This window comes from Crocodylus porosus, unplaced genomic scaffold (assembly GCF_001723895.1).
Source record: "Crocodylus porosus isolate Cpor-Errol unplaced genomic scaffold, CroPor_comp1, whole genome shotgun sequence".
NCBI classification, from domain to species: Eukaryota; Metazoa; Chordata; order Crocodylia; family Crocodylidae; genus Crocodylus; species Crocodylus porosus.
The window spans coordinates 3,755,202-3,770,860 of record NW_017728922.1 but is presented as its reverse complement, the minus strand read 5'-3'; the positions used below and the strand labels follow the sequence as shown (position 1 = coordinate 3,770,860).

Here is a 15,659-nt window from a genome sequence, read left to right as displayed (position 1 = left end):
AGGATGGGGCCAGGCGAGGCAGCAGTCCAGGGGGCTGGGGAGCAAGCAGGGTGGGGCATGTGGGCCCTGCAGTGGGGGTTGCATTTAGCCCCGGGGGCAGGGGCTGTGGCCCCTGTAGGGGGGGCAGCAAAACATATAGGTATTTAGAATTCACTTTATTATGATGACAGAGACACAGGTAGGCTTCCAAATTGCTTTAACACTATAGATATATCAATAAAACGTTGCGCAACTGATCACTGTCTCTCTGTCTCTCACTCTCGCTATGTATATATAGTAGTCTTTTGTTTTACTTGTGAAGGAACATCAATTTTGGGGTATTTTACAGAGTGGCTTTGGGATTTTTTTATCATGGATCTTTCATTTTTCCAATAGGGAACACCAGCATTTCTGCTAGGGAAGCTGGTGGCAGGACCCTGCCTGCTCAGAGCTGGCATCTTGGACCCAGCTGGAGGCGGCTGACCACCTGGCCAGAAGGACATGCTTTGACAGTTCAAAGCAGGCCACCACACTAGGAACACCTTCCAGGCAATAGCTGCCCAGATGGCCGGGCAGGGGGCACGCATGGCAGTAGTACCGCACAAAGGCCAACTCTGCAGCCACAGCCCACTGGCAGCTGGCCCAGAGGGACAGATGCCTCTACTGGCTGTGCAGTCCTCATCCAGGTCTGGCAGGTGCACAGCAGGTCACAGCCAGGCAGCAGCCCCCACTGCCAGACCACTGCAGTGGGTGGAGGGTGCAGAGAACTCTCACGGCTGCTTCAGCAGTCCAGCTGGCACAAGGGGTAGTGTCCCCAGGTACCAATTGGCTGAGCCCCAGAAACTCCTGAGAGCAAGTGGCCCTGAGCTACTTGCCAGGGAGAATTTTTGTACTGCTGGGGACAGCAGAGGTATTGGCCCTGGGCTCTAGCTCCCTCTGGCTGCAGATCTGGGAGGAACCAGGCAGGCCTATTTTGCCCCAAGTGGCACCATTTGCCCCACACCAAAGTGAATGTCTGGGCACATGCACTGAAGCAAAAAGCCCCAGCTCAAATCTGCACCACTTCTATTTGAGCTGCTGCAAATGCACATGCTTGCATGTGTGGATGCACCCAAGAAGAGACTACATCCCTGCTGGAGTTGAATTCTACCCAGACAGCAAAGACAATGTTAGGCCTCATCAGCCCTCTCTTAGCCACATGTCCCAAAGTTTGCAGTATTCCTCTGAAGGTCAATCTCAGACACAAGCTCTAAGAGGGTACAGGGGACCTTTGAAACTCAAGGTCCCTCCACCCACTTCCCAAGCAATTCTCAGTAAAAGGACACATTTGGATGACGGAGTTGCCAGCTCTAGCCCATTTCTCATGAGTGATGGGACTGTAGTGGATGTTGGAGCCTGTCTCCCAGTGACTTGAGCAGTTCCACCCCACTGGGCACGTCTACATGAGATGCTGACCACATAGTAGCCTAATAATATTGTACAGTAGTGCATCACAGCACCAACAGTGCTAATATACTACTGAGCAATATTATTAGACTACTGCCAAGTAACATAACTTAAAAGGTGCTCGCCAGCACTACTGCACAGTAACTCTGATATTAGTACTTGATTATACAAGTACTAAATAAATGTGCAGTAACCACTGTGCAGTAGTGTCTCGTGCAGATGTGCCCACTGAGAATTTTAGCCCTGCATGACGGAAAGCCCCTTCTGATTGTTGCTGGCCCTGCTGCCCACCTCCTTGGCACTGCTCATGCAGCAGGAAGATGACAGAATGGGAGCTAGGTCAGAGCCAAAAATAGAGCTCATGGGGGGCTGGCATGGCACTGGGCAGATGTAGGGGCTTGGAGGGAGACAGGATCAATGTGGCGCAGGCCTGCTGGAAGAATTAGATTGATATGGAGCATGGAAGGCAAATGTAGGGGGTGATAGCTCCTGCAGCCTAAGGATAAACCCAGGACAGTAAACCATACTCTTTGCCTCTGTCAGGCTGACAGATGCACACAGAAAAGACACTGCACAACAAACCACAGTCTAACTGCTTTTTAAGGACTTTCATGACCTGGGGAATCTGACCTTGATGGCTGAGGTTACTGAGGTGATAGAAGACCCTTTTCTTCCAGCTTGTTTCCACGGTCCCGGGTATTAATGAGTTTTGTTGATTTAACACAGAACCACAGATCACCACTATGCTTGATTTTTGCTATTAATGCTGAACATTGCTACCCTTGCCAAAGGACTTGTACATGTTATTGTTCCAGAGGCCTGAGATGAGGGTCACTGAACACCAGAATGCCTTGTTGATCACTGTGGACACGGACTTGGTACCTCTCCCCCCTCCCTCCCTGCCCTCTGCCCCCACCTCTGTGCACACACATTTCCCCGCACTTACTTTTTCATTCAGAAACGTTTCCTTCTCTTGCCTATTTCCCCATAAGATGAAACATAGTGAACTATGGGGAAACGATACAATGGGCAAAGTCTCTGGATTTGTTTAGTCAGGCATTGAAGACATCTAGCCCATTAGTGCTCAGTGAACCAAGGGTTTCTGTAATGTCAAGTTTAATATGTTGCTAATTTATTGAATCAAAGTTAATCGTCTCAAAACCACACGAGCTGGCTTTAATTCCAAGGTGCTATGATAAGAGGATGTAATTACAAGAAAGAACATGAACTTACTGGTGACTGCAGGCTCCCTTTGTATGAGTGAAGTCCATGACTATAGAGAGGACCAACCCAAGACATATGCAGCATTTACATCTCACTTCAGCCTGGTGCTGACCCTCTGTATAATGCTAAATATCATTCAGCTCATGTTAGCGGTCCTCAACCCTTTCCACACTTGACCTGAACTCTCTACCCACCTAGTCAGGACCTAGTCATGGGCCCCCTACCACTGAGGAAAATGGGAGATGTGGTGAACATCACCTATTCATAGACATGCTTGGGGTCATGACTACAGCTGGACAAATAATGGGTTTTGCAGTTTAGCAACTGAAGAAATAAAATAGGGGGAGGTAGAATTACTTGGGTCAAATCAAAGCAAAAATGTTGACTTGTTATTTTTTGGCAAAACAAAATGAGACGTGTTGTTTTGGGCCAAATCAAAAACAACAATTCTTTGTTGCCTTCAGCCTAATTCTTTATTCCTTTGCATATTAAAAAGGACCTATATTTTAAAAATTATTTTCAAATTAAAAAATCAAAATATTTCATTTAAAAAAAAAAAAATCAGAGGAATATTTCAGCATCTCCAAAATGAAGCCCCTAAATCTGAAAATGTTGAGAAGAAACATTTCAGTATTTTAGCACTCTTTCAGCCAAAAGCAGTCACCAAGTTCAACCCAAATTACTTTGGCCCCAACAGAACTCCATTTTTCTGGTGGATTTGCTATTTGTCAAAAAATGTCACTGAGCTCTGGTTGTGTCCCAAGGTCTGGTGGCCTAATTCATCCCCACATCTACCTGTCTCCTGCCTGGCAATTACCATGTGTACCCAAATATAAGACAAATTCTTCCCCCCCACAATCAACATAGGGGGAAAAGCCCCTTGTTTTACATTCTCATACAATGAAACCTCACTAAATACACTGTCTATCATTAAACTGCTGCCAAAAAAGTAACATAAGCTGATTAAATGCAGCTGACACCAAGTATGATGATAAAACACATGGCCCATATAAGGCAAACATACTAATGGGAGGGGTTTTTTGTTTGGGCCCTTATGAAAAAAAAAAAGGGGTTCCTTCTGCAGGGAAGTGGCACCAGGCTTGGAGAGACTGCAATACCAGGCTGGCACTAGGAGAGCCACAGCCAGTCCTGACACTCGCCAAAAATGCTACATTTGATTTTAACCAAAAAAGGTCAATCTTTATATTTATATAAGAATTTTTTCATGTTACAGGTCAAATTAACCAGATCAGTTCTGAATCCATTTGAGTCATTCAAAAACCAAAAAAGGCCACTCAGAGGACTACTGCAGCCCACCTGACTAAGATATATATAGTAGTGCCCATTGACTACAGTTTTCTTTTACACATTACGGTAAGTTACTACACTGAGTATATTTTTACTTCTTCTTCACTCCCATAGTTGAGCTGTACATTTCTTTCCCATTTCCAATGATTCCTGTTCCTTCACCAGCCTTAAATGTCTGGCAAGCATCACCAAAAGGGGCCTCAAACAGTTCACTCTAGACTTTTAGCCTGGCGCATATGACTAGTGTGGCCCCACCCTCCATGAGGTTGCCAGACCAGGTTGCCCTGCTCCTCATCTGCACATAAATTTTTGTGGGATCCCAGGACTAATGACAAGAACATGTGGTTCCAGTCATAACTGGGGGCTAATTAGGACATGGATCCTTTGTGCAGGGGGCGGGTATCTGGAGTGCACACACGTACTGACCACATCTACATGAGATGCTAAGTGAGCAGTTGCTACTTCATAGTCATTTAGTACTTACATATACAGTACTAAATGACTGCGCAGTAACCAGAGTTACTGCGCAACAGCATCACCGAATGGCTTTTAGGTGATGCTGACTGCGCAATAACTTGTTACTACTGTGCAGTAGCGTCTCATGTAGACATGACCACTGAGTAATGCTGAACTGCAGGGTCACCATGGCTTGGTCTCTGCTGGGACCCACCCAATGAAGCACTTGGTAAGCTATAAGCCTTCTGACTTTGGACTGATGTAATGCATGCAGAGGAGGTACCATAACAATGGTTTTGGCTCAAGTGGTTTTACTTACCTGGCAGGGGAGGTGCCCTTCTTAGCCTTGAATGATTCAGTGTAGCTGAGGATGAAGGTCTGTCCCTTGTATTGTGGGCAGATTGACCCTGTGAGAGTCTACTAAAGCCTTCCAATGGGAGGATCTCAGCCACACAAATTTATGGTGATGGGAGGACTGCTCTTGGGCTTTTCCTTTAGCTTGCTAATTACGCCTTTTGCATAAGGGCAAGCAAAACTCGGGGCATCTGAACTCCAAGGCATCTGGGCTTGGGGTTTACATGTAGGATGTACTGTCTGCCACAGATTTAAGAGTACCCTGAAGCCCCAGGCTGAAGAGGCAGGAGGTAAGATATTTGTCCGTGGTAGCACTACACAGGCTTGAATGATTGAGCTCTGCTCAGTCAATGGAAGTCGGAACTGATTTGGCCCAAGACACAATTTTTTTAAATTGTGTTATATATGAGTAAATATATATGTGCTACTTAAAAGTGTGTTTATAGAGCACCTGTAGTAAAACTTCCAGCAGTTTCAAGAGAGATAAATGCATCAATTCTGGAACTAAGTCTACGGGTACCTGTAGCAATTTCCCTATATACAAATTCCTACAGGTATGTTTATTTCTAGGTCAGTGTTTTCAAATTTGCTTCTCACTTTCATGTGCTCAGGGAGAGCAGAGAGAAGTTGGGGAGCAGAAGGCAAAGGGACTACCTGACCCCTCAGATTTAATTTGCCCTGCTGTAGCAGTGGGAAGAGGACAAATTCAAGGAAAAACTACAATTATTAATTCTACAATTAAAGAATAACACATTTATAAATTTTCCACATATAGAGAATAATTATTGGGAGTCGTCTTCTCTTCAAGTAAATATGGTAATCCTGGTTTGCAACACCCAAATCAATCCTGTCCCACAAGTCCAACATCATTTTTGCCCCATACCTGTACTGTTCTTCCAGCCCCAACTTTGCTCTTCCTGGGGTTCTGCAGGGTCCACCTACAGCCAGGTCCCCTTCATCTCTTTCATGCCAGTTGTTGCAGAAAAGCAACTTTTAAAGTAAATAGTGGTTGCTAAAAGCCGCTTAAAAGAATAAGCAGTTGGCAGAGATGGATTTGTGGACACAGAGCCAGTGAAGTAGTCAAAGTTACAGGATACATTCACTATCACATAGCTCTGCAGGTTATTGTGCAGCCATCAAATGAAATGAATACAGGACTAGAAGTGCCAGGTTATAAAAAGTTTTAAAATGAAGTGGTTCCTGAGGTACTTAAGAGTCAAAAGAGAAAACTATAGAGATCATAGGAAAGCCTAACCAATTTTGAAAGCTAGTAGTTGGATATTTCATGGAAGGACAATTATCCAGAGCCAAAAGTATCAATCCCTAATTATTCCTTTGAGTTTCTATGATCTCATAGCTACAATCACTTATTATCAACCCAGTTCATAGAATTTTACCTACCTACTATAAATTAACTCTATTTTGTCTCCTTAACAATCTACAGCCCCAGTCCTCAAAGCATTTATATATCTTATATCTGCATGAGGAAATTTAAGCACAGGAGTAAAATTTTCCTGGTTTAGGACTATTCCTATCACTTTCAAATACATATATGTGTGGAAATTTTTTAGAATACAACAGCTTTGCTTATACTTCAGGAACGATATCCCTGAGACACACTCTCTTGTTTCTATTATATACACAGGTCTGAAATAAATTACATACATCAGATAAGTAAGAATATTTCCAAAATGTGTTCTATTTGGGGGCAAAATTTAAGAAAGATCTCTGGTGATAGCTATGTACAAATCTGAATACATTTTAAAAACACTTAACTAGTGACCAAGCAGCTAAAAAATGAGTGTAGTTCACAGAAGAAAAACTAATAGCTGAAAATATATTAAAAAACTGTACCTTTTAAATGGATTTGATTTTTCAGAAGCATATGTATAATGTTTAAGGAATCACGTGGAAATTTTTAAGACTATAGCAGCTTTGCTCATACTTTTGACTTTAACTAAATACTCATACTTTTAATTTAAACTAAACCCCTAATATACTGTCTCTCCAATACATATGCACAGGTCTGATTTTACATCTATTTAAATACACACACACACACTTCAGACCTCTGTGTGGGTATTTAAAATGTACTCAGGAAGATTTGTACATAGATGTCATCAGAAGTTATTCTTAAAGTTTGCACAAAACTAGAACCCATTTTACAACGTTTCTTACTTGACCAACTTTGCACAATGTATTTGATTATTCCTTTGACGCATAAATTGAGTGACGTTCTTTCCAAATGTCCCCTTATGTTATACCGGGTTTTATCATATCCATGCAAAATATTATCAACCAAAGCAAGGCGTCAAGCACAATCAATCCTGGATTCAGACCAGGTTCAGGAACTGGTAAACCTCGGTGGAAATCTGATCCATGCTTCTTATCATCTAGATCTCAAATCAAAAACATTATTCTTGACTGAATATTGCTTCAGGTTTGAGAGGTCACTAAAGAAACTCACTGCCCATCATGCAGATCATAGCTCCGTTCTATTTCCTAAATACACTGAGGATTAGAGAAACAGACAGGTCTGTCCTACTGCATACACATGACTCATAGCCGCTCCACTGTTGCTAATTTCTAGCTATCACCTCATCAGAAATACAAGGCAATTTTGTTTTGTATTTCTGTTGTAACCTTCTCTTTCCCTTCCATTGCAAGCCTCAGCTTCAGAATTAAATGAAAATCATGCAACTTGCATGATGTTTGGGAACTACCGCTCTGTTCACTGTTATCTCTCTTTCCGCTCCCCATTTTCAGACCAGGAATAGCATATTATTTTATATTTGTACAGTGAGCTCCTGGTCTTAGGTGATCCTGCAGCTCTAATTTATGACTTATGCTAATACAGCAATCTCTAAGAACAGAATTAAAGACAGTTGAAGAACAAACTTATTAATGAACTACTTCTAAAAATCAGAAAGAATGACTGAGTCAGGAAGAACAATGTTAATAGCCTGAAGATGTTCATAGTTAAAAATTCAGAAAGTGAAAATGATGAAATGGCCTGGATTTAAAATATCTCTTGACAGCTATACATTGATTGTGACTGATTAATTGCAACACTGTTTAGAACATGCATATGCCTGAATTCTTCTGAGGACTTGTTTTTTTCAGTTTCAGAAATCAGCAGCATCCAAAAACCCGTCCTCTTGTGAATTGCAGAAACACAAATAGCACTTACAAAGGCAATTAGGAAAAGCAAAAAGAGAGAGAGAAGCATCTATTGCTCACCCTACCATTAATAGTTGCAGGGGGGGCTTTGTTTCTGTTTTGTGGTTTTTCACGATTGCTTGCCAAAAAATGACCTCCATGTAAATTACTTGCAAAAGCAAACTGTTGTGGAAGATATATTTTTCTTTTGCTGATTAGAGAGCAACCTGGTTGAACCTTTTGGATACGTCTACACAAGATGCTAAATGCACAGTAGACTAATTCTAGTGCATATTGGCACATCATGGCAAAAGCCATGCTAATGTGCAGTAGAATTAGTCTACTGCGCATTAGTGTCACTAAAAAAAGCGTGTGCCAGTGCTACTGCACATTTACTGCACATCGAGTTAGTACCTGCTGTTTGCATTACTGTTCTCTGACTGAGTTACCTTGGTTTTCTTCATTTTCCTTGTTGAGATCTCTAGATACTTCTTTCTCTCCAAAGAGACTCTTCAGAACAGCAATGGCAATTGGGAGCATCATAGCAGTGGAGGCTGTATTACTTAACCACATGGACATGAAAGAAGTTGTCAACATCATTCCTAAAATAAGTCTGAAAGGGAGAAAAATTAAGTTTAACACTGAGTTTTGTAAGGTCTATTTTATGTTCCAGCTGAGAAAAATCACATGGTATAATCTCATAAACTGAATAGGTACAAAGCTGTCAGTGGTTATCCTGTAATATGTGGGAGCACGTACAAGTGGATTAAGTGTTAATGTGATTCAAACAAGGCTGAAGCAGTTATTTAATTTTATCTCCCCTTCTTCATTACTAGCCAGCAAAAGGATTGCAACAACCTAAATTAATAAAAGTAGGGAGCCCTGAAAAGGGAGTGTGTGTTTAAGCCAACAGCAGGTAGACGTGGTGCTTTTACTACAGCCTACAAGCTGGTATGTTGACTTTCCGCTGCCATGTTCTCTTGATTACTCTGAGGTTCAGCTCATGCTTTAAAACAACTAGGGTTGAAGCCTGGAGAAATAAGACATGAAGTAATAACAAGTATTTTGCAAAAGTTACCTGGCTGGTTGCACACCCACTAGCATGAGGACCTTCAGGGCAATCCTGCGATGCAGGTTCCACTCCTCAATGGCAGATGCCATGATGAGGCCACTGAGGAAGAGGAAGTTGGTGTCTAAAAAATACTGCGGGCAAACTTTGTTGGAAGGCAGAACGCCCAGAAATGGAAACAGGATGATTGGCAGCAGAGCAGTCACAGACAATGGCAGTGCCTCTGTGCACCAGTACAAAGCCATCAAGAGGATCACATAGAGACATCTTCCCTCCTGAAGAGGCAAAAAGAAACAAAGAGAACAGGTGATTGATCTGGACTTACAAACGAGGTTTGCACCTGGGAATGCTGAACATGGACAACCAAAAAGCCGAACAGGCTGAGGAGGAGTCACCTCTCATCTTCATGGAGGCAGAAGCCCCCAGACCATTGCCTTCACGGAGAGGTAGTTGCTCCTCTTGTGAGAAGTGTAGGCAGGCCAGGACCCAGAACCTGATTGCCCATTAGGATCCATGTATATTTCAGGAGTTTTGGCAGAGTCATAGAGCTATGTGTGCAGGGGGGGAATCTGTGTACTCCACATCAGGGTAGGATGTGCACATGGATAATAACCTCCAAACACGGATACCCTCTTCCCTATTAAGAGGGGCATCAGCTGCCTCCATGGCCTGTGCTTTCTCTTCCACTCCCTAGGCTTGGGGTTCTGACATGGACTCACACCTGCCTCGCACATTAATCCCTCCAGCCCCCAGAAACCACAAGTCCTTCTGGAATCGCCTTAACTTTCATACTGAGCTCTACCTGCGCAGAGGGAGTCCCTCTGTGGAATGACTGTGAAGATATCCATCAAAGGAAACCATGAAGCACAGAAAAGATTTCCCTGACTAATTCAGTCAGGTGGTATTTTATTCATCCTCTGCCCATACTATTGCTAAATTGAGACAAATGTTGCCAACATCTCTGGTTTCTCCAACTGATTTTGCAGGTCATAATGCAAATATTTTTCTGCTTCCAGGCAACATTCCACAAATCTTATTTAGCAAAGAAAAGCTGCAAAAAAAAAAAATGACACTCAGCTCTTGAGAGATTTGTCCTGGTCTTGAACAACCCCTATGGTCATAATAGCCAGCGTTCAAAGGAATGTCACATAACTTTACAGCTGCCTCCTGATGGACTGATATAATTTCAAGACAATCCTTCCCAGTTCCTAAGGAAAAACCAGTCAATCAGGAGTTACTGGTCCTGTCATGTTTCCATGTGCAGTTTGCTTGCCCATTTCCCATTTCATCTAAGTTGCTGTTCAAGCTGCAGTCCACACTTGGCAAAAAGCCAGGACTCCCTCACTGAAGCTGTAGTAAGAATTCATTCATTTGCCATGAGACACAAACTGTCATGGGAGCCATATTTGTGCTTATAAATTATGTGCAACATAAGGGCACCCGCTGAAACAGTGAAAAGCCCCAGAGCTCTGACTGTGAAGTCAAAGGACAGTGCCGTACCAGGCACCAGGCAAATGGCACAGCTTTCCTGATTGATTTTCTTTCTGTTGTTGAATCTTTGAAGAGGTCTATTGTCACTGATCACAAGGCAAAATGCCCAGGATGGCATAAATAAAAGCAGAGAGTCCTTTTGAGGCCATAAAGAGCCATTGATTTGCCACTTTTTCTTGTTTTGAATGCATTTCCGCTTGTACTGAAAGCTGAGAGACGGATGACAATGAAGCTCAAACATTCCCTAAATAGTGGTTAGCTACTTCTAGTTCCATGGTGGTAGTTTTGTTCCCTGATTGGATGGGATATGTAATAGCGTTAATGAGGGAATTGTATAGGCTACCATTTGAAGGTGCCTGACTAGAATAAGCTTCCAAAGGAGGTAAGACTGAGCCAAAGCCAGCCAAGCCAGGGTCAGAATACACTACAAAACCCAACTACTTTGAATAGCTTTCCAGCTATCAATGAAGGCAACAAATTATTGAACACATATGCCTGCAAAATGATACTGATCAGCCAACTTCATTAGTGCCTGGGAGAGGAAAAGAACAGACTACTCAATAACATTTTCTACAGACAAACCTGTCAATAAACTACACATTCAGGACTTTTGTACTGTAATGACATGTGCTTGAAAACTACCAAGAAAGATTAAAGTTGAAATTGGCTTTCAATACAATATTCAAGCTTCAAATATGTTCTTCACAGGCAGTCATGTTCGTGACGCTTAAGTGTTTAGATGCTTATTATGGAAAGTGAACATAAAATACTCGATGATCTCCCGAGGTCCCTTCCAGCCCTAATGTCTATGAAATCTATGAAAACATGGCTGAACTGGCTTTGCATTTGAATATATGTTGTAGAGTTATGGCTGCTAATGGTCTTAAATTGCAGCAAAGGAAATTTAGGTTGGATGTTAGAAAGAACTGTCTCAATCTGAGGGTGGTTAAGCATTGGAAAAGGCTACCGAGAGAGGTTGTGGAATTGCTACCCTTGAAAGTTTAAGAGCAAGTGAGACCAACACTTGTTTAAGACGGTTTAGACAAGAATGATTTTACCTTGAGCAATGGGTTGGATTAGATGGCCTCCTGAGGCCTTTTGGCCCTAGTGTACATTTTTCCTATAAAATCAAAGAGTTTTCATACTGTATATCCACTTTAACAAGCTGTCTTTTATGTTTGCTATATACTAATTTCTTTAAGTCAATAGGCCCAGGATCTATAACTATGTGGCATTCAGTTCTGCAAATAAATGAAAGTTGTATTTTAACAAGTTTGGAGACTGGATTAGAGATTTTTATCTCCTTGTAATTGGTTATTCCTCATTACTCAGATTCTTCTTTTCAGAAGGAACAATAACTTTGCTCTCATTAGAAGTCGCATTCCATTTGACCACTCAAAATCATGTGATTTTTTTTCACCTATTGCCCAATCCTTCTCAGTTTCAAGAAAAAAAAAAAGTTTCCCTGAAGCGATCTTCAAATGAGGCCCTCTGCTCCTTACTGGAACAAAGTAATTTAAATTATTAGTTAACATGCTGATGCGAGAGCTTCATCCACTAAATCAGCTGAACAATTAAAATAAAAGCTAGCGTATGTGTAGTGTTTGTTTTCTGAAAACGGTAGTGACAATTTATACTTACTTATTAAGCAGTGAAACACAACAGGGGCTGACTTACGGTCTAATAACTGACATTCAGTGCAGGATCAGAAGCCAAAGTATGCGCACACAACAAGGCATGAAGCGTTATGCTAGATTAGGCCCAAAGTGTCTCTCTGCCATCTTCGGTGTCACGTATTGATGGACAACAAAAATAATTAAAGCTTCATTTTTTTAAATGTCTTTTCACTTCTTTTAACTTGGTTTTAAACAGAAGTGCACAGATCTCACCAAAAAAGCAACTCTCGTTTAATATAAGGCAATGTAACAAAAAGCAAAGCAAAGCAATAACAACAACAAATTTGATTTGGACCAAGGCTTCTCAGGGAAAAAAAAAGAAGCCTCCAAAACAAAAGCAAAACTAAACGTCCTAGTGCTTCAAGCCCCTGGGAGCTTAGCTTGTAAGGAAATACTAAGTACATTAGAGAAGTGTTTCTCAACCTGTGGATCACAACCCCAAAGTAGGTCGTGAACAAACTTTAAAAATGGATTCTTCCTTAAAGATGAAAAACGTGGGAAACGGTGGCTTTTCCCTTGCAGGCTGGCAGAGTTCCAGACTCCAAGGGGCTGCTTGCCCCCCCCCACCCACATACCTACCCCCTGCCCCACACACTGGGGGGACAGGGTCTGGGGTTGGGGGTAGTGGGGCGAGTGAGGGGCACTGAGTTGAGACTAGCCATCAATGTTTACAAATGGGTCCTGGTACAAAAAAAGGTTGAGAACCAGTGCATTAGAGTTCATTGCTCCCAGCCACTCACCACGTGTCTGGGACAGAAGAGAGGGAGGTTCCTGTACAAGAGACCAAAAAAAACCCTTCCCTTCGCTAAAACTGAAGCTTTTAAGGCCCCTTTATGCCACTACTTCCTCTAAGAGACCCAAGAAGGGTTAAAGAACTTCTTACCTTTGCTGTTCACCATTACCTAAGATAAAAATACCTTCCGGTTTCTTGCTAGCAAACTGTTCAAAATGCAAAATTCAAACTTTTTTAACTGGCCATGAAGGTCACATTGCCTAGTCCCCAAGTGGATCAGAACTGGATTTCCACTAACACTCACCTCTTGCAAACATTATGCAATCCTCACATGAAATATGTCCTGTATACAAATAGTCCTGCCAGCCAGAATCTTTCACTGCTGAGGGATAATTTCAGAGAGAGATTAGAGAAGGGTATGAATTCAAGAAAAATTCCTCTGAAAACTGTAGTGAATGTTTGTGAATGGTTTGCACCCTCCATCCCACTGAGAAGAGACCCAGAAACACTTACTCAGCACTTACATGAAGCTCTTAAAACACTCAATAATGGAAAGAAAAAGTGTCATTGTCTCAATTTTGCAAAGGAGGAAAGTGAAGCACAGCGAAATGAAAGGTCTTGCTCCACAATTACACAGCAAATTAATGGCTGGGAGCAGTACAAAGACTTCCACTCAGCTCTGTTCTAACAACAGTATACTCCTCTCCTAGAGGCAGCATTAAAACACAAGAATTTACTCGTTCATACAAAGCACTGCACCCCGTTTGGGTTTGCACTATGCCATGGGAACCTCCAGGGACTTTTTAAAGGCCCTAAAGCAGATGAAAATCCTCCCTCCCTTCCTCTTCTTGCTCAGAGAGGAGAGGAGGTGGTGTGCCTCAGAGGAAAGAGGAAGGAAGTGGGGGATATTCATCTGATTTAGGGACTTAAAGTCCCCAGAGGCTTCTGCTAGGTGGTCTGCTGCACTGGTGGGGACAGAGGAGGCTGGGAGCAGGAAGTGCAGCCACCTCTGCAACAGGAGTTCTTGCTCCTGCCCTCCCCCTTGTGAAATCCTGGATCCAGCCCTGCACAAAGCAGTAAGCTTTTTTACAAATTAAATCTCAGTGAACTAGAGTGACCATTTTAGGGAAAACACCCAATTTGGATTAAAAATCTGCAGTGCTGGATATTCTACCACAACTGCAAGTGATCCCAGCAGTCGGTTCCCCCGACCATTGAAAATTTGCATTTTGTTTCAATGTTAATTTGTTCACCTTCAGCTTCTAGACATCCAGCCTTGCTGGTTTGTCTACTAGATTGAAGAGTCCCTAACCAATGTTTGCTTCCCATGATCATACTTATTGTGATCAAGTAACTCATTAAGTGTCCCTTTATTAGGCTGACCAGACTGAACTCCTCCAGTGTCTCTCTCTCTCTCAAACATGTTTTCCACTCTTTTTATCATACTTATGGTTCTTCTCTGAGCATCCTCCAATTCATCCACATCCTCCTGAACTGTGAATATTAAAATTGGATGCAGTAAATACAAAATGCATTTATTACAAAATAATATAACCTCCCCATTATTAGCCAATATTCTCTTTCTATATATCCAATGATTACCTTGACCCTTTTAGCCACAAGGTCACACTTTGGAGATGACATTCAGCTGATTATCTAGCATGAACCAAGAGTCACTGCTTCCCAGGACAAACTTGGAAGGCTGACCTACATGCTTTGGTTCTAGTCGTAATACCTTGCAGTTAACCTGAAATCCATATTGTTTGCTTGCACATAGCTTGGGATCAGTGGCCTGTCCTCTTCTTCATTGGTACCTATGCAACCTTGGTGTTATCTGAACAATGTCACTGAAGATGCTAAATAGCACAGAGGTGAGACCCAATACCTACAAGACCTTATCTGAAATACACTTACTAAGTGCTGATATTTTGAGATCTATAAGTTAGTCAGTTTTTAATGCTCTCTGTTGGTTTTATATCTTTCTTGTTTCTTAGGTCAAATGCCTAAATGAATTTAAGTGTATTACGTCTACTTAGGATCTTATATTTATCAATTAAACTTGTAAATCTCATCAGAAAAAAAGATAAAGTTAGTTTGACAAAATTATTGTCCCTAAAACATACTGATTGCCATTAATTCTATTAACATCCTTTAGTTGTTATGAAATTGACTCCCGTATCTGCTTTGCTACTGTGCCTAGCCTTTAATTACCTGGGTTGTTTCATTTATCTTTTTAAATAGTGGTACAATATTATCTTTTTTCTTGTCCATTTGATCACTCCTATTGCTCCTAGACTTATTGCAAAGTGACTTGACTAATCTAAGGAGCTCTTGGCCAATCCTTTTAAAACTGTTGGATGCAAGTTATCCGGACCTCCCAGTGTCTTAAAATACCTAGCTTCAGTAGGCCCTGCTTGAGTGGAAGTATTTCATCTTTAGTCATCCCAACAATATTATATGACTACATCATCTACCTTTTTCTGAAATACACAAAATAAATGTGTATTGAATACTGTTTTTCCAGCATTGTTATTGATAATTACACCTTTTCCAAATGGACAAATATCATTGTTAAGGTTTCTGTTTTTTCTCTTGAAAAGCTCATTATCTTTAACGCTGATGACTATAGATTTTCTCTTGTGCTTTTTCGCTTCCTTTCTTGATTTTCTATGGTCCCTAGCTTTTGATTTATATTCAGTACAGCTACTCCTTGCTTAATGTCATAGTTAAGTTTTTGAAAAATGCAACTTCAAGCAAAACAATG

General features: G+C 41.7%; 1 protein-coding gene across 1 annotated transcript in view; it reads right to left on the bottom strand.

Moving 5' to 3' along the window:
- The window catches only part of SLC13A3 (solute carrier family 13 member 3), a 33,653-nt gene extending 24,383 nt beyond the window's left edge, over nucleotides 1-9,270 (bottom strand). The window contains exons 1-2 of the mRNA XM_019539603.1: nucleotides 9,005-9,270; nucleotides 8,376-8,539 (exon numbers count right to left, since the gene is read on the bottom strand). Coding sequence (XP_019395148.1) covers nucleotides 8,376-8,539; nucleotides 9,005-9,240 — 400 coding nt within the window. The 5' untranslated portion in view covers nucleotides 9,241-9,270. The remainder of the gene's footprint in view (nucleotides 1-8,375; nucleotides 8,540-9,004) is intronic.
- Nucleotides 9,271-15,659: the final 6,389 nt, after the last annotated feature.